We start from the raw sequence: 26,573 nt of genomic DNA, 5'->3' as shown, positions 1-26,573 counted from the left end.
CTGCAGGGCTGTTTCCCAGCCTGGCCTGGATGCAGTTTCTGCCCAGCCTCTGCAGGAAGGCATTTGGCATCAGCAGACAGGCTGCCCAAACTGCACCATGGCCCATGCACACCTTGAGATCCTCTGCAACTTCCTGGTCTCTGAGCAGATCAGGAGAGGTGGTGGTTTGGACAAGAGAGAGCCTGGGCCTTTTCCTGATTCTCTTCCATGTCTTTGACAAGCACTGCCTCCTGAAGAGGCCACTTCCCTGCTATGTAATGGTTCCATCTGATCCAGCTGTGCCTCTTCCTTTCTCAAGGGATGGACAGAGAGGCTCTATGGAAGGCGGCATTTCCTGAAGGAAGGGAGGCAATTGCAGGCACGGGCCCAGGCACAGGAGGTAATTGCTGTGCTGGGCTCAGCCCTCGGTGGGGCTGTGTGCCAGCAGCTCTTCCCACAGGGCCTCTCCTTGCAGAGCCTGGCAGCAGCCAAAGCTGGAGGTGCCTCGGCTTCCAGGCCTCTGGAGCTCATTCCCAGCCCCTGGGAAATGGGACTCGTGCACCAGTGTCCATCCCACTGCAGCTGCTCCCAGAGTTGGCCCTAAGCATCCAGAGGCCCAAGGCACAGGAGCAGCCCCAAGTGGGAGCCCTGCTGCGATCCCAGGGCCACAGCCAGCCCTGGCTCCCAACTGGGCAGGGGCTGCACTGGCCCCTGACAGGGCCTGGCTCTGTCCCCTTGGGCTGGGGGAGCTGTCACAGAGCAGGGAGGGTCAGGGGTGGCAGTGGCTGCTCAGGGATGGGTTTGGACCGTGTCCCTGGAAGGAGCCACTGCCCAAGCAGCTGTGCTGTCCCTGGGTTCTCCTCTCAGCTTTCTGGGTTTTATTGGGTGGCACAGCCTGTGCCAAGGGCTGACAAGGTGCCTGCAGGCCCCAGCTCTGGGGGAAACAGGGAATATCCTGGACATACCCACCGTGCTGCAGCTCAGCCGTGGAGCACAGCACAGGCCTCACGCTGCCCATTGCTCCCACAGATGCAGCTGGCACAACACGTGTTCCCAATTCCCAGAAGGGCATCAGAAGAGGTTTCTGTCAAGGAACACGCTGTTGGCTAGAATTAATGGCAGGCCTGCTTTGTTTGGTGCATTTCTTCATTTTATGCGGTGTTGGAATCTGGTATGCCTGCAAGAGAAAACAGTGAGTGTTTCGTTCATCTTTCCCTCAAACAGCTTCTTTTGAAAGTTATTGTAGAATAGAAATATTCCCAGTGAGGCTGCTGTAGACCTGTGGATAGTCCTTGGTTGTCCAAATAACTCTGCTGAGAGTTCTGCTGCTGCCCAGGCCTTCCATTGGCCTCTTAATTGCTGGGCCATGTCCTGGGGAGCCCGCTGGGGCTGCAGCCAGTGCTGGCTGCCACTGAGGCTGCCTGGCCAAGAGCAGCCCCAGGAGCAGCGGGCAGAGGCAAAGCAAGGTGGGCAGGAGAAAGAGCGGGGACGAGATTGCCCTTGACAGGCAGAGGTGCTCTGGGGCCCGCTCCTGGCCAGGGACCCTGCCCAGAGCCATCCCCTGCTCTCCAGGGCCTTGAGGGGCAGCTGTCCAGCTGGGCCAAGCTGTGCCAGCAGCTCCAGCCGTGCTGGGGAGCCTTGGCAGCTCTGGGCCCTGCTGTGCAGGAGGGTCCCTGTGTGCCAGCGGCAGCTGGGGGCCTCAGCCACCTCTTCTCTCCACAGGAGCGCCTCTGCACCTCCAGATGTCCGGCCAAACAGCTCAGTGTTGTGAAAAATGAGGTTCACGTATTTTTCTTATAGAATTTAAAGGTTTAATGAAAAGATAACTAGAAGCTAAAAATAAAGTAAAGTATACAGATACAGCTGGGTGTCTCTGCATTCAGCCAAGAGAGCACACCTTACTGGCAAAGAATTGTCCCTTAAAAACAGAATCCTACTACATATCCATATATTCTCATGCATATTCATACATTCTTCTTAGGATCTTTGGTGTTCTTCTGTTTAGTTTTCTCTTGCCCCCTTCCCAATAGATCAATCTTCTTTGCGCCAATGAGATTTACATTTCCTGATAACAGAAATGCAATAAATTCCTCCCCCAGAGTTCTGGTCACTGCTGTCTTCATCTGGATAAGATAGTTTCTGAATGTAGGGGGCATCTCCAGCTATCTTTTGCAGTCTTTGGGTTATACAAACTAAAGTAGTTTTTGTTTTAATACTATGCCAAAGCTTAACATATATGTATTATACCATTATTTCTAGGTTTCATCAATAACAGAAATAAAGGAAACCATATTAATACAGCTAGATTTTCTAATCTTATACATATAACATTCCTTATAATATTTGCAAAAAGCCAATAATATGATATGCATTTATAACAGTGTGAATGTTAATCACTACACTCAGTCAGGGAGAACTGCACCTCTCTTCCTGCATCTCCAAGCCCGTGTCTGTTTTCCTTGCCAAAGCTGCGTTATCAGCTTATTGCTGTGCGGCCACCACCCAGACCAGGACCCTCTGTCCCTGAAAGTGCTGGCCCTGGTGTCTGGACAGGACTGAAGGCAGGACCCTCCTGCCAAGGCAGAGCTTGAGCAACACCTTTGGGCTTCTGCTCTGGGGTCTGGCTGGTACCACCAGCACTGGCACAGCTGCTTGGCTGGCCACAGCCTTGGCTGGGCAGGCAGCAGCCGGGCTTGGGGAACCCACCTTGTTATCTTTATTTTTTATTTTTAAAAATTAGAAATTTTTTGAAATATTTAGAATTATTTTTAGTAGGAAGTAATCCCCAAATGTTTCTTCCCTTTTTCCATATTAATAACATATTTTTCAAAGTAGTTTTAGAATTCTGGAACATTTTTTCCACTTCTGCAATTAAACATGAAGTTGCATTTATTTAATTGGTAATGTTTATGCTAAGAGGGATTAAGACACTAACTGTGGGTATTTGGTGGGTGCTTGGCAAAAGACAAAGAGTTTGGCCAGGCCCAGGAGGGGAAGGGGGCAGGAAAAATAGAGGGTGGGGACAGTTTGGGGGGCTTTCTTCAGCTTCAGAGAAGGACACATTGGGTGCAGAGCTGCTGCGGTGGGGAGAAGGGAATTTCGCCATCACCCACAAAGAGCTGCTGCTTCTTCTCCTTCTTCCCTCTTTGTTGGTGACCTCACACCCCCTGTCCTGCCGGGACGTGTGGCAGTGCCAGGCACCGCCGCAGAGCTGCTGATCCACCTCAGCCACCGGCCCAGGATCTCAGCTCATCCCTGCTGTTCCAGCTGAGTGTTCCTCAGAGCCCTGCAGGAGCACCGGGACTGCCCGCCCGAGGGGGTTTGTGAAAACAAAGCCTCTCCTCCATCCCTTCCCGTCTCAGCTGAGAAGGTTGTAACAGGGCCCCCTGGTTCAGTTTTCTTGTTAATGCTGAAGTTATTGTTGTTTGTTTGCCTGGTTATAAATACTAATAAAGAACTGTTATTCCTATCCCCAGATCTCTTCCTGAAAGCCCCTTGATATCAGAATTATAATAATTCCAAGGGAGGGGGTCTACATTTTCATTCCAGGGGAGGCCCCTGCCCTCCCTAGCAGACACCTGTCTTCCAAAACAAAGACAGATGGGGAGTTTCTCCATCCTCCTTACCCTTGTGGGGCCAGCAGTGCTCTTGGTTCCTCATGCTCTTTTTGTGGAGCCATTTGTGTCTGTGCCCCTCCGACTTAGGGGGACAGGGGATATTTGCTGCCCCCTTTCTGCTTCTGGGAAGCCTGTGTGGGCTCTTAGTCCCTCTCTGATTTGGGGGGTGCCAGTGTTGTCACCATCCCGCCAGCCCCCGGCCGCACTTTGCCCTTTGCCAGGCCAGGGGTGTTCTCTGTCCCCTTGCAATTTGTGGGGCTGGCACAGGCACAATTCCCCTCCTCTTTGGGGGGCCTGGCAGTCTCCCCTTCCCCCTCTGACTTGGGGGATGCTGTGTGCTCCATCCATCTCTTATTTTGGGTTGCCAGGTATTTATCTCCCTTCAGTTTGGGGGGCCCGGGGATTGTCTCCATCCTCCTCCAGTTTTGAGGGGCCTGGGAGAAGTCTCTGCCTCCCACCGATTTGGGGGGACTGGTGCAGGCTCCACCCCCCTCTGATTTTGAGGGACAACCTGGAGGAAAGACACCAAAATCTTGACAAAGGCTGAAGAGAACACTCTGATTACCCCTTTTGCCAAGAGGTTCCCTTAGCTGAAGTTGCCAACAAGGACCAGACTCGCCAGCCTGCAGTGGGTTTTGGGTTGTTTTATTTCCTGGGCCCTCAGTCCTGCGTGGGACACGGGAACTGGGTGCTGCAGAGGCTGCGCCAAGGCATCAGAAATGCCCGCCCAACACCCAAGGGTGGTAGAAGATCTGCTCCAGCACCGGCCGGTCCATGGGGTGCTTGGACAAACAGCAGCGGATCAGATGTTGGCACTCTGGGGAGAGAAAGCAGAAAGCGGCGCTCACTTGCAGAAGGCTCCTGCCCAGCTGCTCTCAGTGCCTGCAGAAGCCGGGCCACGCTGCGTGTGCTGGGAGCTGCCCTTGGCGGGAGAGCGGCACGGCAGGACAAGCGTCCCCTCCTTCAGCCAAGCGTGCCACACCCAGCCTGCCACGGGCCACCTGCTGCAGCCGGCCCTTGAGGGCACATGGACGTCCCGCGCAGCTGCGGGAGGGCCGGGCTGGGCTGCGCGGTGCCACCTGCCAAAGCCTGCCTGCTTCAGGCCACGTACCAACCTGGAGAGACCTCCTGCGGGAAGAAGAGCTGCCCCAACACGGTGTCACGCTCGTTCTCGAAGGGCAGGAACCCGCACACCATCTCCAACAGCAGCACGCCCAGGGACCAGATGGTCGCCCCATCGCCGTGGTAGCAGCGCAGGCCAATCCACTCGGGCGGGCAGTACGTGCATGTTCCTAGGGGAGACGGGCGGCGCTGCTCAGGCGCAGGCTGCTGCCTTCCAGAGCCTGGTGCCAGCCTCCTGCCAGAGGCAGGGGCTGCAGCCGTGGCCACAACTTCCCCCCAAGGCCTGCCCGCCTCCCCCTGACAATGGGCCAAAGCCAAGAATCCATTCTGCAAGGCTGAGAACGCCAGTGGAGCAGCCCAAGGCCGTGTGGGCCTGCCAAGCCGAGGACCCAGGGCCCGGCTTTTGCAGCCCCTTTCTGTCGGCAGGGCCGGCAGCCGGCTCCTGGGGCACAGCACCTGCCCCGTGCCACAGGGCAGCCGGCAGCCGGCTGAATGCCGCACCCCGCGGCCCAGGAGGGAATGGGGCTGTGCAGTGCCTGGCACTGGGAGCAGGGCCCGCGCTCTGGGCTCACTGGCACACTGTGTGAAGGCCCGCTCCTGGAGGAAGGTGCCGCAACCGAAGTCGATCAGCTTCATGTCGCCAGTCTCTGGGTTGACGAGGAGGTTCTCTGGCTTGATGTCCCGGTGCAGGACGCCGCAAGCTGTGCAGTGCCATACGGCCTCTCTTAGGGATGGAGGCTGTCAGAGATAGTGGAGGCTTCTGGCACCATGGACGTTCTCTGACCGCCTGAGCTTCTTGCACGGACGGCGGGTCTTCTCTGCTGTGCCATCCTTGCAAGGCTTGAGGCTCTCCCAAGGATGGTCAATCTTGCTGGGAGCAGGCTCCTGAAGGGATGGCGGCTTCTGGAGAAGCTGGGCGAGCCACAGCAGGGCAGGTGGCCTCACCTCATCAGCTTCTCCAGTTCTTTCCACAACACCAGCCACATCCCAAAGTAGAGCGGTACAGATGTCCCATTGTGTGCCCAGTGCCGGATCATCCCTTCCTGCAGCTCTTGGGCCACTGCCATGCAGGGACCGCAGCTGCAGGAGCTCTCCAGAGGGCTTGCGGGAGCACCTGGCCACCGGCGAGGGGTGGCCCGAGGCCTGGAGAACCTGGGAGCCTCAGGGGCTGCTCGGTTCCTCCATGGGCCTCTGGGCCTAACCCTGGGGCGCTTCCTCGTCTGCCGCCTCCGTGGTTGCCAGTGGCCACCGGCCCAGCAGCCAGCCACAGCGGCCAGCAGCAGGACAAGGGCAGGCATCAGGACACCACCGTCACCCATGGCTACGGCACGTCCCATGGCGACTGCACTGGCAGCTGTGGGGGCTGGCCCGGTTTATATAGGGCTGGCGTGGTGATGTCACAGTGCTGTGGCCAGGACAGCTGTGTGACATCACGGCCCTGCATCACACCAGAGCTTAACCCCTTTGTGACATCACGGCCCTGCATCACCCCAGCCCTCACCCGTTCCATGGGATCCAGGAAGGGGCTCCCTGTGGGCACTCGAGCACCCTCTGGAGCAGAGGAGAAGTGTTAAGAATAATATGTTACAGTTGTTGTTTGTAAACTCCTTACTTACCTTGTACCCCTGTCCCAGGTTTACTTACCTTGTACCCCTGTCGCAAATTGCTGTACCCCGTATTTCTTGTTCCTTGTTCAGCCAGGCACTGCCCCCACTGCCCCTAGACTCCCACATGCCAACACTGTATCCCTTTCCCGAGTTGCTGTACAGTCCTGAGGAGGAAGATGACATACTGACTTTTATGCAAACAAGAGAGACCAGAGACTTATGGGATGCACCCAGACTGGAAAAAACCCCAAAACAACGAGCCACGCAAAAGGGAAGGAATAGAACCAGCACCATCTAACAAGGAAGACCCAGAGGAGTCCCCTGGCTTCTTTCCAGGGGCCGACATAACCTCAAGGAGACTCGACTGGGATGACAGCCTAGACTACGAGCCCTAAGGAATGAGTCTTCCCGGGGACTCCCGTGAGGAAGGAAGGCCCAGCTCTGCCCTAGTGACAGAGCTGCACGGATCCTCCTCTTCTGCGGTGTCCAGTGGGAGCAGTGGCGGTGTGCGCGACCCCTCGGGCCCCCACCCCAGAGCTGTGCTGCTTAATAAAGGCCTTTTTAAAAGGAGCTGGTCTCCTGGCCCGTTTATCACAGCTTGGGGGCTCGTCCGGGATAGCCACGCCCTGAAGAGGACCAGGGACGGGACGGCCGCCCACCCTATTGGGCCTCCGGGGGACAGCTGGCTATACCGGACCCAGAAGAACAGCCTGGGATTGACATCGCAGAAGAGCGCCGGATTGGGTAAGCCACCGGTGGCGGGAGTAGGAGGCGAGTGAGTGGATGTGTGAGTGAGACGGGGGCTGGCAGCTCAGACCCCCGGGGCGAGTGCGGACTGCCCAGTACCGCGGTTCCGGACTCCCGCGAGGGGGCTGGCCGGGAACGGCAGGAAGCGAAAGAGGCTCACTTGGGCCCAGAGAAACGAGTGAGGCGTCTCCTGGGGATAAAAGCCCCCCTCTGAGTGCGCAGAGGGTACCTAAGAGAGTGAGTGGCGCACATAGGGGTAGGCCCCTCTACTGAAAAGGGCTAAACGGCCTAGGCTGCTCCGGGCGTGTGGAAGGCCTAGGTGAGTGAGAGTCACACGCAGGCAATCTAGGTAACTCCCGGGGTGGTGTGTGGGGGTGCCTAGGTTCGGTGTGAGTGAACACACCCCCCCCGCTTGGGTACTCAGACGACCTGACCGGGGAATTGGAATTGGGGGTCCCCAGGCCCTACCGGCACCAGGCGGTCAGCGAAGGGCCCTCGCTTCCCAGGGTCTGTGATACAGGACGTGCTGAAAGGCTCTAGTTGTCGCGGCTCAGTCTCGGCTCAGGGGGTTCCTGAGAAGGGAGGTCGTTAACCTGCTGCCGGAGAGCACAGGGGCAGGTAGTCTGCGCGGGCGGGCGAGGCAGCTAGAGTAATACACTCACGCATCCCTTAGCCGAAGCCATTCCCTGGTGGGCGGAGTGGCTAGGAGGCAAGGGGGAATTCTCCCACCACTCACTTACAGTCAGCCCTCGCGCAGAAGCTATTCTCACTGGGGAAGGGGGATAGTCAGGGAGCGGAGGGGCAGGGGGTTCTGGGGTGAGCCCTGCTGACCAAATCTTGTGGACGGCACTGAGACAGGGACGGGGGAAGGTCCCAGGAGCGTCTAGTGCTAGGGTCCCCTCGACGTCGACCCAGGAGTGCTCATAGTCTTCGCTGGCAAGGGGGTCAGGGAGGCGAGGCGCGAGGGGAACGGGATTGGGGTGTAGGGAGGGGCAAGCGGAACCTGCAAGCCCCGCTGGGACCTAACCCCCGGGGCAAGCGGAGACTGCAAGCCCCAGAAAATTCAAAGTGTGAGTGGAAGGCCGGCCGAGTGTAAGAAAGGGTGTGGATTCTTGTGTGAGAAGATTGAGTGCATTCCCTAGTGTGAAAGGAGGAGAGAGTGAGTTCCTAGAGTGTGAGTTTTTGTTGAGGTTTGAAAGGTTAGTTGTCCGTCATTAGAAATTTTCAGTTTGAGTAGGAGCACCTTTATAAAGTTTAATTTAAGTAAGAGCCAGTTTTAAGTTGGTTGGAAGTTGTGTTGTCTGTCAGTTCCAGTTTTATTCGGGAAAAGGCACCGTAAGTTTTAAGTGAAGGTCCAGAGGTAGGAGGAGCAATGGGACAGTGTTTAAGTAAGAGAGTAAGTCCCAAGGGGAATGAAGAGGCCACCAGAACCATTCCCCCCGATAGCCCACTAGGGCAAATGTTAAATTGCTGGGATGCACAAGAGGCCACCAAGGGCCTGGACCGGATCAAGATGATCCATTACTGTATAGAGGTCTGGCCCAAACTAGAGATACAAGGACAGTGGCCTTGGTATGGTACTAAAGATCCTTGGATGTGCTCCCAACTGTACCAGTATCTGAAAACCAGAAGAGGCTCAAGTCCAGAAGAGATCAGTTATGCAGCCTTGTGGCTGAAACAAAGAGCAGACACAGAGATGGTGAAAGTATGTAAGTTGAAGGAAGAGAAGGGGGAAGGGAAAGAAAGTAAGAAGCAAGAAAAAGAAGCTAGCGAAACAGGTAGTAAATGGGACCCCCTAGATCATCTACCCCCTCCTCCTACATACCCAACAGCACCCCAGACTTCTTCACCCAATTCCCCGACCTTTTCCCCTTCTGCATCACCCCCACAAAACCCTTGTACACCCGATTCAAACCCTTTCTGCCCAAACCAATCCCCCTCCACATCTTCAGCTTCCTCTACTATCCCGATACCCTTTTCCTCAATCCCACCACCGTTGGTGGCCCCAGTCCTTTCTAATCTACTTCCTATCTCCCCCTTACCTCCAGAAACCCCTACATCAGACCAAGTTTCTTCTCCCTCGCCTAGTACTGTCCCTTTGCCCCCTCCCAACTGGGAGCTGAGTACCCCCAAATTTAATACCAATCCTCCTCCTCCTAACAACCAGCAGCTCCCTAGGACTCCCACCCCTAGTCAAGAACAAGATTTTGGAGATGGACCCTACTGTCACACACGATCTAAGACAACTAAGCTCCTTCCCCTGAGAGAAGTCCCTATGGGAGGAGTAGCTGGAGGGGTAGGGTCTGTCAATGCCCCATTGACAGCTTCAGAAGTCCGGGGATTCAAGAAAGAGCTAGGGAACTTAGTTGAAGACCCAGTAGGGATAGCCAACCAGGTAGACCAGTTCCTGGGTCCAAATACTTACACCTGGGGGGAGTTAAACTCTATTTTAAACATCTTATTTAACCCTGAAGAGGTAGCCATGATCCGTACTGCGGGGATACGAATCTGGGAAAGGGAGAATAGATCAGGACTCCCAGGAGAATATAAACTCCCACAAGTAGATCCAGGGTGGGATCCTAACAGGGAGGAGGGAAGGCGGAACATGAGGGACTACAGGTCCCTAATAGTGAAGGGTATTAAGGAATCAGTTCCCCGGGGTAATAACACAAAACTAGCCTTTGATGGGACCCAGGAGAAGGACGAGACTCCAGCCACCTGGTTGAATAGGTTGAGGAGAAATTTTCAGCTGTATTCAAACATAGACCCTGACAGCCCTGAGGGCCAGGTGTTATTAAAAGTGCAGTTTGTGACTAAGTCCTGGCCTGATATCAGGAGGAAGCTTGAAAAACTAGAGGACTGGCAAGAAAAGGGGATCAATGAGCTATTAAAAGAAGCTCTAAAAGTCTACTTGAGGAGAGAAGAGGAGAAGACGAAGACAAGGACAAAGCTCACGGTGGCGGTGGCCCGGGAGATTGTTAGGGCAGACAAGGATCAGACAGATAGGAATCAACAAAGTGATGGAAAGCCAAAGTCCCAGTTTGAGGGAGATAGGAAGAAATCGGTTATGTCTCCATGGACCAACCCTAGGAACTCTCGAGTGAGTGGGAGGTGTTACTACTGTGGAGAGACTGGACATCTCAAAAGAGACTGCAAGAAATTATCCCTGGATGAGGAAATAGCTAGAGAGCAGGATGTCATGGAGAAAATCTTAAGGGGAGAGGAAAGTCGTGATTAGGGGTGTCAGGGGCTATATGTAATAGGGGACCCGATGAAACACCGAGAAGAGCCCCTGGTAAACCTTGAGGTAGGTCCCCAGAGTGAGGAAGTAGAATTTTTAGCAGACACGGGAGCAGACCGTTCAAGTTTGAACAAGCTCCCAACTGGAATGTTTTTAAGCAACAAAGTTTGTGAAGTGTCAGGAGCTGAGGGAAAACCCTTCATGGCTCCTGTGATAAAAAATGTTGAAGTGAAAGGAAATTCTCGGCAGTGCTATGCAGACTTTGTGTACCTACCAGACTTAGAGACTAACTTGCTGGGAAGAGACTTGCAGGTACAACTGGGAGTGGGAGTAATACCAGTGAACGGAAAAATGGTGGTCCATATGATGAAGCTAACAACCAAAGATATAGAAGAGAATAACTCTGAGGTTTGGGCGGAAGAAGGGAAGTTTGGATATTTAGATATTTCCCCAATAAAGATTGAAATCCAGAAGAAAACCCCTCCTATCAGGATCAGGCAGTACCCAATGTCCCTAGAGAGCAGAAAAGGATTGGCCCCAGTTATTGATCACCTGCTGGCAGAAGGCATTTTAGAGCCATGCATGTCCCCCCATAACACCCCGATTTTGGCTGTTAAAAAAGCAGAAGGGAAGTACCGGTTAGTCCAAGACCTGAGGGAAGTGAATAAGAGGACTGTTACCAGGCACCCAGTGGTGTCGAATCCATACACCCTCCTGAGTCAAGTACCCAATGAACATGTTTGGTTCACAGTTATCGATCTAAAGGATGCATTCTGGGCATGTCCCCTAGCAGAAGAATGCCGTGATTGGTTTGCCTTTGAATGGGAATATCCTGAAAAGAAAAGAAAACAACAGCTAAGGTGGACTCGGTTGCCTCAAGGCTTTACAGAGTCTCCGAACCTTTTTGGGCAAGCGTTAGAAGAATTACTGAGCCAATTTGATCCCGAAGGTGACATCCAAATTTTACAATATGTTGATGATCTCTTGATATCAGGGGAAGATCAAGACAGGGTAAGAAAAACCAGTGTGCGGCTGTTAAACTTCTTGGGGACCAAAGGGTTAAGGGTGTCCCGGAATAAATTACAGTTTGTAGAGCCCAAAGTCATTTACTTGGGACACATAATAAGACAGGGCAGTAAGGAACTGAGCCCAGAGAGAGTATCAGGCATTCTAGCCATACCTGCACCAAAAACAAAGAGAGACATAAGAAAACTCTTAGGCCTTTTTGGATATTGCAAACTATGGATAGAACAATATACCCAGAGCATCAAGTTTCTTTATGAAAAGCTAGTTGATTGTGAACCCATAAGGTAGACAGCTGAAGATGAAGTGCAATTAAATCAGCTGAAGGTTAAGCTGTCCACAGCACCAGTTTTAAGCCTGCCTGACCTAAAGAAAGAATTTGATTTGTTTGTCAACTCTGAAGAAGGGACTGTATATGGGGTTCTGACCCAGGAATGGGGAGGATGTCGTAAGCCCATAGCCTATCTATCCAAACTGCTGGACCCAGTAGCTCGTGGGTGGCCCACCTGCGTGCAATCAATAGCTGCTGCTGCCATTTTAATAGAAGAGGCCCAAAAGCTAACCCTACAGGGTAAGATCAGAGTCCACACGCCACATGACTTAAAAACAATCCTGAGCCGAAAGGCTCAGCAGTGGCTGACAAATGCCAGGATATTAAAATATGAAGTCATCCTAATGGATACTAGCAATTTGGAGCTAGTAACCTCCAAGGGCCTGAACCCGGCACAATTTTTGTCACGGGAGCCTCTGCCTGAATTAGAACATGACTGCTTAGAATTGGTAAATCTCCAAACGAAAGTGAGGGAGGATCTGGGAGATGTACCCCTGCCCTATGGGAAGGTACTATTTACTGATGGTTCCTCCAGGGTGGTGGAGGGGAAAAGATATTCAGGGAATGCAGTGGTCATAGAGGTAGGGGAAGGAAAACTAGAGGTCCTAGAAAAAGGGAGACTACCCCCCAGTTGGTCAGCTCAGTGCTGTGAGGTTCATGCTCTAAAGAGGGGTCTGGACTTGCTAGAGAGAGAAAAAGGAACCATCTATACAGATTCAAAGTATGCCTTTGGGATAGTCCATACCTTTGGTAAGATCTGGGAGGAGAGAGGCTACCTGAACTCCAAAGGGAAGAACCTGGCACATGAAGGGCTGATTAAATCAGTATTAGAGTCCTTGACCAAACCCACAGAGATTGCAGTGGTCCACACGAAGGGGCATCAGAAGGGAGACTCCTTAGAAAGCAGAGGGAACCGACTTGCTGACCAAGCAGCTAAAGAAGTGGCCTTAGATCCAAAGGAATCAGTAAAAGTTTTTAAACTAGATGAGGTAGTAACTGAAGAGGACGGAAAGAAGGAACCAATATTTACCAAGAAAGAGTGGGAAGTAATAAAAAAATTAGAACTGTCTCAAGGGGAACAAGGGGAATGTTAACCTCAGATGGGCGAAAGTTTCTGAACAAGGCCTTAGCCCGGAAAATATTAAATGAGATACATGAACTGACTCATTGGGGAACCCAAGGGTTGTGTGATCATTTTCTGAGGGAAAACCTATGCTTGGGAGTTTATGATCTAGCAAAGGCCATAACAAAGGGGTGTGTAATATGCCAGAAGGTAAACCAGAAAGTAATGAGAAAGGCTGAACCTGGGGGAAGAGAGTTAGCCATGAGACCATTCCAGAGTGTGCAAGTAGACTTCACAGAAATGCCTCCTATACAAGGATATAAACACCTATTGGTGATAGTTGACCATCTAACCCATTGGGTAGAGGCATTCCCCACAAAAAAAGAGACAGCAGAAGAAGTCGCCCGGGTAATACTGGAAAGTATTATCCCCAGATATGGGCTAGTGAATACCATTGACTCAGACAGGGGATCCCATTTCACCTCCCAAGCCTTACAGGCCATTGTAAAGGCTCTAGGAATAAAGTGGAGACTGCACACTCCATGGCACCCCCAGAGTTCGGGTTGGGTGGAACGTATGAACAAGACATTGAAAAATGTGTTAACAAAACTAATAGCTGAGACCCAGATGAACTGGTTAAAGTGTTTGCCTCTCGCCCTCCTGAGAATCAGAACCAGGCCACGATCTGACCTTGGTGCCTCCCCATATGAAATGATGTTTGGGCTCCCCTTTCTAATGACCCCTTACAGCACTGGAGATTATATAGAAGGGGAAGAAATAGCTAAAAAGTACCTAGAGACAATTGGAAGGACCCTAAATAACCTAAGAAAGAGAGGATATCTCCCCCAAACCTTCCCACTTGACACAAACATCCACCAGATCAATCCGGGGGATTGGGTATTGATTAAATCCTGGAAAGACACCCCCTTAACCCCGAAATTTGAAGGTCCCTTCCAGGTTCTGCTGGTGACCCACGCTGCTATTCGGACCCAAGAAAAGGGGTGGACTCACGTCTCACGTGTAAAAGGACCGGTATCACCTCCTCCTGACTGTGGACAAGGCACAGAAAAATCCCCCACGAATTCTCCCAAGTGGACTGCCATTACAGATCCTACCAGTCTAAGAGTGACTCTTAAGAGGCAGCCAGAAACAGACTGAGAGAGAAAGAATATAAACACAGACTGCAGAACTCTGCTGAGTGAGTTGGTTTAAGTGGGAGTGTTCTTAAAGTTCTTGTGGTTGTTGCTGTAAAATATTTTGATGTTAGCAAAGTTGGTTGAATGAAAACCCCACCCATTAACTTCTCCCACAGGACATTCTCCAAAAAGGCAACTAAATTAAAGAAGAAGGTGGGAGGAGAAGGACCATACCATCTCTCCTGATCCCCCAAAAAAAAACCTAAGAGGCAAGACCGGGCGAGGCTAACAGGGAAGGTGAGCCATGAAGCTCCCTAAAACAAAACTAGCTCATACCGGACTCTTAGGTGGACTGATGTTGGTCCAGCTGGTGAGCCTTGGGATAGGGGACAGTGGAGAAGCATGTACAAAGTGCTACTATCCCCTATATGATGGAGAGGATCTAGGATCACTGATGAGGGTCCACACAAACATCAATCCCACCTGTTTTGATCACACCAAATTGGAAACCTGTCAGGAGGAAGGAAAGACATTGGATTACTAGAAATACTGCCTCATTTAGGCAACGTCTGCTTGGAGAATGCCCTGTAGGAGAATCCTGGCTCTGCTTTGAACAGGAGGGACTGAATGATGTAATAAAAGAAAAACAATTGAAGATAAGGAAAGGTGATCTGGATGAAACACGAGGTAAGAACCTATTCATTGACCTGATGGAGAGAATCAGCAGAGAGTTAAACTTAACCAATTGTTGGGTATGTGGGAACACCCAGATGTCAGATATTTGGCCCTGGGAAGGGATCAGCCTGGCACCTTTAGACATTCTAAGGTGGAAATTAACTGAGCAAAAACCCCAGACAGGGAACAGGGGACAGGAACAATGGGATCTGAAAGCAAGAGTGATTGGGGAAGAATGCATTAAAAGGACAGGAAGAAGATACAAAACCCCTGTGGGAAAAATGGCCTGCAAAAGATACCTGACGGTGAAAGACTCAGGTAGCAGGTGGATCCCCCAAGAACCAAACAGGTACTGGGCCACTGGGAGAAAGGAAAGGGGGTGTATTTATCATGAGGGGTACAAACTGTATGAGTGCGCAGAAAAAGGAATAAACCCTTTTTGGGGGTTAAGAGAACTCTCAAAATACTGGGAACATCCTACAGACACACAGGACACTTTCTGGAAGGCCCCTGAGTATTTATTTTGGATTTGTGGGAGCACTGCCTATACCCACCTCCCAGGAGATTGGGCAGGAAGCTGCACAATAGGGATAATAAAGCCTGCTTTTTTCCTCCTACCTAAGGAATCAGGGTCATACTTGGGAGTCCCCTTGTATGATGACTTAAAAAAAGGCAGTCGAAAGAGGAGGCATGTAATGGACCTAGGAAGCAATCAGAAATGGAAGGGGAAGATCTGGACCCCTGAGGAAATAATTAAGACATATGGACCGGCCACGTGGGCCCAGGATGGATCCTGGGGGTATCGTACCCCAGTCTATATGTTAAACCGAATCATCCGTCTCCAGGCAGTATTAGAAGTGGTGTCAAACAGAACTGCCCTTGCTTTAGACCACATCAGCACACAATTGGCACAAACCAGGGCTGTAGTCTATCAGATTCGGCTGGCGGTGGACTACCTATTGGCAGATGAAGGAGGCATTTGTGGAAAGTTTAATTCCTCTGAATGTTGCCTGGAGATAGATGATAAGAGTGAGGTAATCAAAAATATCTCGAAAGAAATACGAAAGATAGCTTATGTGGGCACCCAGGAATGGACTCCTCTGGTGAACTCAGACTGGTGGAATGACCTTTGGTCCTTCAAGGGAGGGTGGTGGAAAAAAAAATAGTCTTTATTGCTGTTTGTGCATTTGCAAGTTTCTTGTTCCTACCCTGTTTACTCCCCTGCCTAATCAAGACAGTGACTACCACAGTAGTCACAAGCAAGCATCCAGATCCCTGAAATAAAAGATAAGAAGCAGGCCAGGATCATGTTAATGGAGACTCAAAGTCAGGATCGAGAGCACAAAACTGCCAGGGAAATATATGAGCAATATCGAGAATTAAGAGATAAATATTCCCAAGAGCCAGAAGTTAATGGTTGATGCGGGCTAGAGCCCGATCAAAATATAAGAGGGGGGATATTGTTAAGAATAATATGTTACAGTTGCTGTTTCTAAACCCCTTACTTACCTTGTACCCCTGTCCCAGGTTTACTTACCCTTGTACCCCTGTTGCAAATTGCTGTACCCCATATTTCTTGTTCCTTGTTCAGCCAGGCCCTGCCCCCTCTCCCAAGTTGCTGTACCCTGTGTTTCTTGTTCTGTGTTCAGCCAGGCACTGCCCCCACTGCTCCTAGACTCCCACATGCCAGCATTGTACCCCTGCCCTGAGTTGCTGTACCGTCCTGAGGAGGAAGATGACATACTGACTTTTATGCAAACGAGAGAGACCAGAGACTTATGGGATGCACCCAGACTGGAAAAAACCCCAAAACAACGAGCCACGCAAAAGGGAAGGAATAAAACCAGCACCATCTAACAAGGAAGACCCAGAGGAGTCCCCTGGCTTCTTTCCAGGGGCTGACATAACCTCGAGGAGACTCAACTGGGATGACAGCCTAGACTACGAGCCCAAAAGAACGAGTCTTCCTGGGGACTCCCGTGAGGAAGGAAGGCCCAGCTCTGCCCTAGTGACAGAGCTGCACGGATCCTCCTCTTCTGCGGTGTCCAGTGGGAGCAGTGGCGGTGTGCGCGACCCCTCGGGCCCCCACCCCAGAGCTGTGCTGCTTAATAAAGGCCTTTTTAAAAGGAGCTGGTCTCCTGGCATGTTTATCACAGGTGCACAAAGACCTTCCCGGCGCTGTGCTTGTTTGTTTCTTTAAATTAACTCCCCCTGTGAGCTGTGGGCAGAGCTGTGTAACTGTGTGTGACACTTGTCTGTGGCACTGTGGGGGTGGCCAAGGGCACCTTCCCCGAGCTGTGTGCAGAGGAATCCACAGCAGCCCAGGCCGGGGGTGCTCAGTGGCCGCTCAGTTCCGCTGACTGGACGCGGCTCTGGCCGCTTCCCTTGGAGCGTCTCCAGGGAGGGAACGCTGGGGCTGCTGGCCCGGCTGTGCTGTCACTGCCAGGGGAACGCTGGGGCTGCTGGCCCGGCTGTGCTGTCACTGCCAGGGGAACGCTGGGGCTGCTGGCCCGGCTGTGCTGTCACTGCCAGGGGAACGCTGGGGCTGCTGGCCCGGCTGTGCTGTCACTGCCAGGGGAACGCTGGGGCTGCTGGCCCGGCTGTGCTGTCACTGCCAGGGGAACGCTGGGGCTGCTGGCCCGGCTGTGCTGTCACTGCCAGGGGAACGCTGGGGCTGCCCCGCTCCTGCCCCACCCCATCAGCTCTGCCAGCGCCTCCAGGGGACACAAAGGCTGAGCCAAAGGGTGAGAGTTGCTCAAGGGGCTGAGCTGGCATCTGGGACCCATTGGGACCATGGAGTGCAGCCCCCGGCCCTGCACAGACACCCCAACAATCGCAGCCTGTGCATCCCTGGCAGCGCTGGCCAAAGGCTCCTGGAGCTGCGGCAGCCTCGGGGCCGTGCCCATTCCCTGGGGAGCCTGGGCACTGCCCCAGCCGCCTGCGGGGGAAGAAGCTTTTGCTCATCTCCAGCCCAGCCCTGCCCTGGCCCAGCTCCAGCCGTTCCCTCGGCTCCTGTCCCTGCTCACCTGGGCAGAGATCAGAGCTTGCCCAGAGAAGCTGTGGCTGCCCCTGGATCCCTGGAAGTGTCCAAGGCCAGGTTGGATGGGGCTTGGAGCAGCCTGGGATAGTGGAAGGTGTCCCTGCCATGGCAGGGGATGGAATGAGATGAACTTTAAGGTCTCTTCCAAGCCAAGGCATTCTGTGATTCTGTGATTTTGGGGGAGATGCTGAAGCTCTGGCTCAGCTTTATCTCAGCAAATGTCTGGAGCCAGCAGCAGCCATGGGTGGGATCATCTCCTCCTCCCTCTCGCTGTGGCTGTAACTCACCCAAGGGCAGTGTCATAAATGAAATTGAAATTTGGACAGCTAGGGCTATTGTGTTAACAGCAGTTTAATAACAAGAAAAAAAAATGATACAGTTTAGGGAATTGAATACAAGAATCCAATTTAATAAAAGAATACAATTTAGTGGATTGAATAGCAATTTTATACAGAAGGAATACAATTTAGTAAAAGAGTACAATTTAGTGAATATATTCATATATATATATATATATATATATATATATACATATGCATATATATATATGAATATATATATGAATATAGCTTGCCAGTAATTATGATTAAAGCATAAGCAAAACTGACTGGGGTATGGAGAGGGCTTCTCAACCCCCTCACATATGAAATAAAGCAATTCAAACTAAACTTATATACTGTATACTTATACATATTCATTCATGTTTCCAGTAAGTCTCATCGTATTTCTGATTCTTTAATTCTACATCACTATTCTTCATGGTGCATGCTTCACTTGGTGCTAAGGGGTCTTAAGTCTTCATTTGGTGGTCTTTTGGACGAAGGCTTACACTCATCCTCGTTGTCCTCTGGATAACCTCACAGGCTGCGTGTGTGTACTAAGTGTTGTGTTATGTAAGTGAGCATTGTGCTCCACTAATTAGTCTTATATTTTATAATTTTCGGGCCCTATACCTAAAGTCATTCCAACTTTATCCACGTCAAGGTCGATTTTGTCTTAGGACATTTCTTATCTCAAAACTACATTCAGTACCTTAATTTTAACATGTAACATCTGTAGAGGGGTACATCTGCCTTGTAACACCAATTCCCTTGATTGCTTCTAATAATAACAACTTTCCAAATAGTTATAATTTAGTTCATTTCCATTTATTACAGGAGGGTGTGAAAACAGGAGCATTGTTTGGTGTGGCCTCCTCTCTGCCTTTCACACCTTTCAGTGCTTTGAGCCAGCCAAGAGCTTTCTCCAGGAGTGCAATGAAGCAGCTGTTGCTGCTCCCAGCTCTGGCTCTTCCCAGTCTCTGCCCCTGCCTGGTTTTGTCCCTCTTGCTGTGCCCTCTGTTCCCCCAGGGGGCTGCCCCAGGCTGAGGGATCAGATCCAGGCACTGCTGCTGCTCCCTGGGGACCAGCCCCAGCTTGGTTGTTGCTGTCAGTGCCAGCAGAAGCGGTGGCTGGAGCAGCGGGTGCTGACAGTGGCCCAAGGCCCGGGGCTGCCTCGAGGGGTCCCTGGGCTGGGGCTGGGAGGGAGCTGCCCCTTGTTCTCCCTCTGCCTCCCGCAGAGCTGGGCCGGGCACAAGTGGGGCAGCAGAGCCAACAGGGAGCCTGCGAGTTTCTTGCAGCCATGCCTGCTCAGAGTTTGGCCTTGGAGCTTCAGGTGGGCAAAGGCAGCTGCTCTGCTCCCTCTGCGTGTGCCCGTGTTCAGCAGTGCTGCTCCATCAGTCTGTGCCCAGCAACGGGGAAAAGCCTCAGCCCTGCAGGGCCAGGAGCTGCCGGGCTCTGCCTGAGCAGCTCAGCCAGCGGGAAGGGAGCTGCTCCACACGGGAACCAGGAGCAAAGGACGTGCCTTTTCTAGGACATGCTTTCTGTAAACAAACAAACAAAAAAAAAAAAAGAAAAAAAGAAAAAAAGAAAAAAAAAAAAAGATAAAAATTACCCCCAAATGTGTAGTGAAAAATCTTCTATAACTCTAGAGTACAAAAGAGGTAACTGATCTTTTGAAAAAGAGAACTCAGCTTTGATTTTAGTTCCTTAGTTTGTACACGTGCTAGTGGAAAGGATCCATTAGCTGCTTTCCTTTACAGATTTTATGGATGATTTCCAATATCAAGATATTTTACACTGCAGTTAAAGGAATAGGAAATTGAAATACATGTTCTTCATGACTGTATCTTGAGTGTAAAAATTTTGCAGTTTGAAACTTGGACCTAAAGTGTTGCAAATGGAAGTGATAAATGCCAATGGACTGAGTGAATGCAGCTTTTCCTATGGGATGTGCAGCACTCCAAGGACTTCCTCCGTGGGGCTGTGGGTGCTTGGAGCTTTGTCCTGTGCCACTCCGGGATGTCATGAAATGGGACTTCACCTGCCACCAGCCCAGGCCACGCTCTGCCACCCCAGCTCCTTGGGCCTTGTGTTCCCAAAGAAGACACAAGGTGTTTCTGCTGCTCCACCTTTGCACAGATCCACAGAGAGCTGGGATTATCCCAAGTCTCATGTCTCCATTGTGCCATATTCCTAAAGAACCAGCAGCCCATCCCGACGAATATGGTGAGTTATGTGGATGGTTGTCAGCTCCCTTTCCTGCCTAGAAATCCTGAAACTGCTTCTAAATGCTGTTCCCTTCAGCTCTTGGACACCTACTCACACAGAGCTGGAGCTCTCAGTGGATGAGAGAAAGAATGTGAAAAGGAGAAATGCAGGGAATGACTTGGTGAACTTTGTGTGTAAGAAGGGTCATTTTTTCCTAATAATTCCCAATTCATTCCCTTTGCTTTTATCCTTTTAACAAGGCCAATTGCATCTCAGATTCCCCAGGAAATGAGAACCCTGAGCTTGTGGAGCTGCCTGAAAGGTGCCCTGTTCCTTTTTCTTCTGCTGCTCAGAAGAAACAATGAAGCGAGTTGGGAAGTTCTGGTTTTTCTTTCTCCTGGTGGATTTTTTCATTTTATTTGCCACTGCAGAGGCAATTTCTGTGATGGCCTCTGTCAGTTGATTCTATTTCAGCAGCAGCAGCAGCAACAGGGCTGTGTTTGAGCACTGCAAATGTGACCTGTGTGGCTTTAATTCCCCTCGACTTAGTGCTCAGGGACTTGGGAGCATTTTGATCTGTACTGATCATGATGCCTGAAACAAAAATCCTGAGTTCCCTGTGACAAAAGCACAGTGGGTAGCACTGATTGAAAGAGGCAATTGCAGCTGTACTGCTAAAATTCAAGTGGCAAGCAGAAGAGGGGAAGAGCAGCTGGGATCTACACTTGCCAAGGCCAGGGCACCAACAGCCTCCTGCTGTCACCTCAGGGTGAGTAAAACAGGGCTGAAAACAGCGCTGGAACCCGATCCTTTCTTCCTCTGAGGGCTGGCTGAGGGCAGCAGAGGCGGGCCTGAGGAATCAGGGCTGTTTGCGGGGGATTGTTGCTGTAGTCCAGCATTGCCCTGGCAAAAGCCCTGGGAAGCCGAGGCAGGAGCAGGTGGGAAGGGCCGGCGCTGCTGCTGCTCCTGGCCGGGAGCCCCGGCCGGGCCGGGCCTGCGCCCGCTGCGCTGCGGCTGCTGCTGCTGCCAGAGCCGGGCGGGACTCGGGGACAGGGAATGGACACGGGGGGACAGCAAAGGCCTTGGGGGCTGCAGGGATGTTGGTGCTGGGGCCAGCGCCAGCACAGAGCTTCAGCCCGCAATGAACCCCGAGGGAAACGCTGGGGAAAGGCTCCATTCAGCCTTTCTTTACTCGGCGCTGTGTAGGGACCGAAATAAAAGGAGAGTGAGCAGGGCCCGACCCCTTCTCCTTTGGGAGGAGCCCCTGGGGCTGTGAGGGGCCGTGAGGGGAAATGAGAGGTTCTATGGGGCCATGAGAGGTTCTATGGGGCCATGAGAGGTTCTATGGGGCCATGTGGGGCTGTGAGGGGAAATGAGGGGCCATGAAGGGACATGAGGGGCTGTGAGAGGTTCTATGGGGCCATGAGAGGTTCTGTGGGGCCATGAGAGGTTCTGTGGGGCCATGAGGGGTAGTGAGGGGCCATGAGGGGCTGTGAGGGGCCAAGAGACGTTCTATGGGGCCATGAGAGGTTCTATGGGGCCATGAGAGGTTCTATGGGGCCATGAGGGGCTGTGAGGGGCCATGAGGAGCCTCAGCCCTGGCAGGAGGGGTCCCACCATGTCCCCAGGGCAGAGCAGCCGTGAGGGGCCACAAGTGCAGATGTGGCAGCAGAGCGGGCTTGGGGCACCTCTGGGAAGGGATGAGATCCTTCCCCAGCTCCAAACCACACCAAACCCAGCATTAACAGGATTTCCTGTCTTTAGAATCCACTGGCAACTTGGAGTTGATTGTAGAGTTTAATCCCAGTGAGAAAAGCAAGGGAAGTTTCCCAGTGAGTGACATCCAGTCATTGTTATTAATGTCTAAGATTTAAAAGTCTTAACAATGAAAAGTAATACTAATAAATAATAATAACAACAAGAAAAAGAAATAAAGCCCCAAATCCCAACAATCACCTCAGAAACAAGTTTTTGTTTGTAGTAATAGATTAGTACTAAAGAAATAAATGAAAGAGATGTCATTTGTAATTAGATATGTTTCATTTTTCCCAGTTTCTGGTCCCCTTTCTCCAGGGTAATTTCCTTTACTCACCCACTTTCTAATAGGTAGAAGGGAGTTAAGCACACTGGAAAAGACAACAGCTCCTGTTTCCAAGGGAAGCAGCCACCACTCCAGGGAACCTGAATTGCCCCCAGGCTCGTGTGTGCACTTGAAGGGTGAGCAGGTGTTGGGGACAGAGATCTCAAACTCCTTCTAAGGCTGTGAGAAACCCACAAGTGGCAAAGTATCATTGTGGGTCAACTCCTGCTGAAATTCCATTCCCCCACACCCTCCAAATGGGCAGGCAGGGCTGGGCTCTGGCAGGGTTCAGTTTTGAGTGCCTTGTGCTCCCTGGCATGGAAGTGATCCTATGAACTCTGGTACTGATGGATTGTGGAATGGCTGCTGAAGGAGGAGGGGGAATCTCAGCAGACAGGAAAGTCTCTTCTTCTCCCTTCTCCCTGCAGAACCCCCTCTCCAAAGAGAAATGCCTGTGCTGGGTTTCCATGGCACCCCTTCCCTCAGCCCAGTGTCTGAGCCACTGTGTGCTCTGCAGGACCAAAGCCAGAGGAGTCCCAATATCAGTCACCCCACGGTCCCCACACAGCAGGAGAAAGCACTGCTTGCAGTGGGGCTGCTGATCTGTGACCCGTCCTGGTTCCATCCACCCCACTCCTCTCAGCCACAGGCACCAGAAGGATCCCAGGAAAGCCACAGTGCTCTCCCAGATGCCAGGAGCACTCCCTGCTGTGGCCTCAGGGATGCTGGGTGACCTCGTGGATGAGGATCTGTGGCTGCTGATGGAATGTGTGGATGGAGGCCCTTGACAGGAGGTAGTTGGAGACACGTGTGGGGCTGAAGGAGAGATGGCAGCTGTCAGTGGGGAGGGCAGGGACCCCGCTTGTGAGTCCATTGCCTTGGACACCCTCAGCCACAAGATGTCCAAGGAGTCACACAAGGCTTTGGCACTCTCAGCCTTCTTTCCCCCAAGTTCCTGCTTTCTGGACATTGACAGTAGAGAACCTTACTTGTTTCTAGAACTAGAATAAAGGTCCCAGATGGAACAAGCCTTGCTGGTTTTAGTCAGAAGCATCAGTGACCAAAAGTTGTGTTTCCATTGGTTTGGTCACATCTTTGTTCCTTCTCAGTGTTCAGGCTGGGCTGTGGGGTGTCCTCATTTGCTGCATTTTCTGAGCTCCTCTTGGATCCCTTGAGCAATAGGTTGTGCCCTCGGAGGATCCTTTGTGCTCCTTGGTGACCCAGGAGAACCTTCCAGGCGGTTTTTGGGGGAGCTGCTGCTGTGATGTCACAGGAACGTTGCCGTGTCCTTGTGGTGTTCCCGTTGCTGTGGGGCACAGAGGCCTCAGTGTCAGAGCGGCTCTGGGCACCTGCTCATTGCCTGAGGATCCTCCTGCCCGAGGCATTCTCAGCAGCCAGCCCAGCCCCTGATGGGTGTCCTTCTGTCCTGGCAGGGGGACAGACAGTCTGCAGATGTGTGCAGCACAGCCAAAATGATCCAGCAAGTGGTTGCTGCAGTTTGCACTCTGCACGCTGTGGCTTCTGATGGGTATTTTTTAACCCACTGGGCCCCTAAGTCGAGGATTTCCCCAGGTGCACCATATGTGCCTTTGGGATTGCTGTGGGCTTTCTGTTCTTCCTTTGGAACTGAGGTGATTTTGAAAGAAAATTGCCATTAAGATGCCATTTATTTGGGAAAGCTCCTGCCAACAACTTCTTAAAAAAGGGGTTGTTTGTAGCCAGCAAGGTGTGCACAGTATTTGGAATGGAGCCTGGGGGGGTTCTGTTCCCCAAGAAGAGAGTCTGTGGCAGTGAAACCTGGCATTCCCTCTGTTTGCTGATCCAGCCAAAAACTGGACACAGCCTTGTATTTTGTGCTGTTCTCTTGCTTGCTGTGTGATCCAAAAGGACTGTGGCTCATGGAGGGAAGTTGTGAAAGCAAAATGCTCTGTTGGCATTGACTTGTTGTGTGGGATTTTCCAGCAGAGGCAGCTTTTTCTCCTAACAGCATCTGGTTCAGGTGAAGGTCACCTCACACATGGATACTGGGAAGCTCCTTCTTCAGTGAGCAGGAAAGGAACCTTTGGTGTTCAGAGATCCCAGCTGTTCCCTTTCAACACCATCATGAGCCCAGTAAGCTCCAGTATGATCCTTGTCACATGGCAGCACTCCCAGGATGGTCCCAGTTGCCTCTGGCTAGATCAACCCAGTCAGTCCCAGTATGATGCCATTGGCTCCCAGCGTGCTCCCAGTTGCTCCCAGTCACCCCCAGTATGGGGGATGATGTGCATGGTGTGTTCCCAGTCATTCTCAGATACTCCCAGTATGAGTCCAGTCACTCCCAGTATGATCCAAAATTGGGTTGCTGGGAGGCCTCATGGAATCCTGGAGACCATTGTGACACTCTAGGGCCCCATGGAACCGTGGTGACACCAGGTTGCCTGGGAGTGTTGATGTGCTGCAGGGTAGGAGGGCTCTGCACAGGGAGCTGGACAGGCTGGATCCAGGGCCCAAACCCAACCAGGTGAGGTTTAACAAGTCCAAGTTCCAGGTCCTGCACTTTGGCCACAACAACCCCTGCAGTGTCACAGGCTGGGGACAGAGTGGCTGGACAGCAGCCAGGCAGAAAGGGAGCTGGGGCACTGATGGACAGCAGGCTGGGCATGAGCCAGCAGTGTGCCCAGGTGGCCAAGGAGGCCAATGGCTCCTGGCCTGGATCAGGAATGATGTGGCCAGCAGGAGCAGGGCAGGGATTCCTCCCCTCTACTCTGCACTGGTTGGGCAGCACCTCGAGTGCTGTGTCCAGTTCTGGGCCCCCAATTTAGGAAGGCCATGGAGGGGCTGGAGCGTGTCCAGAGAAGGGCAACAAGGCTGGTGAGGGGTCTGGAGCACAAGTCCTGTAAGTGATAGTAAAAGGTCTCAAAATGTTAGAAAATTCGGGGACTTAGAAAGGAAGTTAGGTTTGGAAAGGCCTTGGAAAAGTAGGCCCTGGGAAATGTTAGGCCTTGTACTTGCTAAAGATCAGGTCAAACTGCACCTGTGTAATCAGTAGATGATCATGATACAATTGTTAGATGTGATTGGATATAATTATTGTTTAAAGAACATGAGGAACAATGTTAGGGGGCTGGGGGGGATCACGAGAAATCCATGCTTAGGTAAAAACAATGCTTACAATAGAACAATGTAAGTTTAGTAATTAATATGTGAGTTATATAATGATAGAGTATAAAACATGTTCAGTCCAAAACCAAGATGGGTCAGATTTGGGTATGTGTACCCCTGACACCCAGATCTCTTAATAAAGCACCTGCATATGATCATTCGTGATTATGTGTGTTCCTGAACACTAACCATTTCATCAGATTTTACTGGAATTTTGTGAGATATTTGTGGAATTTTATGGAATTTTTGTGGAATTTTGCAGGATATTGAGGGTATTTTGTGAGATGTTTCTGGAATTTGGTAGGATTTTAAAAATATTTAGGGTTTTTTTTAATTTTTCAGCAATTTCGTGAAATTTTGCTGAAATTTAATGGGATTTTGAGAAAATTTAAGTAATTTTAAGGGATTTTTCTTGAATTTTCTGGGATTATCTTGAATTTTGAGGGATTTTTATTGAATTTTGTGGGATGTTGAGAAAATGTAAACATTTTTCTGGGATTTTTCTGGAATTTTGTGGGATTTTTTTGGAATGTTGTGGAATTCTCTAGACTTTTGTGGGATTTTGAAGAGACTTGAAAAATTTTGAGGGATTTTTCTGGGATTTTGTGGAAGTTTGTTGAGATTTTGTGAGATGTTTCTGGAATATTGTGGGATTTTGAGAAAATTTAAATAATTTTGTTAGATTTTTCTAAGACTTTGAGGGGTTTTGAGGCGATATGAAGAATTTTGAGTTATTTTTCGAGACTGTGTGGAAATTTGTGGAGATTTTGTGGGATGTTTTGGGAATTTTGAGGGATTTTTCCTGGAAAATTTGTGGGATATTGAGGAGACTTGAAAAATTTTGAGGGATTTTTCTTAAATATGGGGAATTTGAGGAGATTTTGTGGGATTTTTCTGGAATTTGGTAGGGTTTGAGAAGATTTAGGGCGTTTTGTGGGATTTTTTCACTATTTTGTGATGCTTTTCAAGAATTTTGTGGGATTTTGAGAAAATTTAAAGAATTTTATGGGATGATTCAGGATTTTTTTGGGATACTGAGGAGACTTGAAGAATTTTGAGGAATTTTTCCTAGATTGTATGGAAATTGGAAAAGATTTTGTGGGATGTTTCTGGAATTTTGTGGGATTTTTGTGGAATTTTGTGGGATTTTCATGGAATTTTGAAGGATTTTGAGGAGACATGAAGAATTTTGGGGGATTTTTCGTAGATTGTGTGGAAATTTGTAAAGATTTTGTGGGAT

General features: G+C 51.0%; 2 protein-coding genes and 1 long non-coding RNA gene across 4 annotated transcripts in view; 2 read left to right on the top strand and 1 right to left on the bottom strand.

Moving 5' to 3' along the window:
* Nucleotides 1-26,573, top strand: part of LOC147646385 (uncharacterized) — a 114,411-nt gene that overhangs the window by 48,521 nt on the left and 39,317 nt on the right. The gene's annotated exons all lie outside the window — the stretch shown is intronic.
* LOC111944447 (serine/threonine-protein kinase pim-3-like) lies at nucleotides 1,768-11,021 on the bottom strand. 2 transcript variants are annotated; one of them, XM_086873566.1, is made up of 3 exons: nucleotides 5,291-8,467; nucleotides 4,712-4,888; nucleotides 1,768-4,413 (listed from the first exon to the last, which is right to left on the bottom strand). In XM_086873566.1, exons 1-3 carry the CDS (start codon nucleotides 5,352-5,354, stop codon nucleotides 4,310-4,312), a joined length of 345 nt encoding a protein of 114 aa, XP_086729692.1. In that variant the 5' UTR covers nucleotides 5,355-8,467; the 3' UTR covers nucleotides 1,768-4,309. The 2 variants fall into 2 exon arrangements, with proteins under 2 accessions (XP_086729692.1, XP_086729691.1); XM_086873565.1 differs by having other exon boundaries at nucleotides 4,712-11,021.
* Nucleotides 3,197-16,670, top strand: LOC147646387 (uncharacterized). The gene is made up of 2 exons (XR_015281892.1): nucleotides 3,197-7,069; nucleotides 13,677-16,670. It is a non-coding gene; the product is annotated as an uncharacterized LOC147646387 (long non-coding RNA).

The sequence above is a fragment of the Cyanistes caeruleus genome, unplaced genomic scaffold (assembly GCF_971803275.1).
Source record: "Cyanistes caeruleus unplaced genomic scaffold, bCyaCae1.hap1.1 HAP1_SCAFFOLD_100, whole genome shotgun sequence".
NCBI lineage: Eukaryota > Metazoa > Chordata > Aves > Passeriformes > Paridae > Cyanistes > Cyanistes caeruleus.
This window is presented reverse-complemented; position numbering and strand designations above follow the sequence as displayed.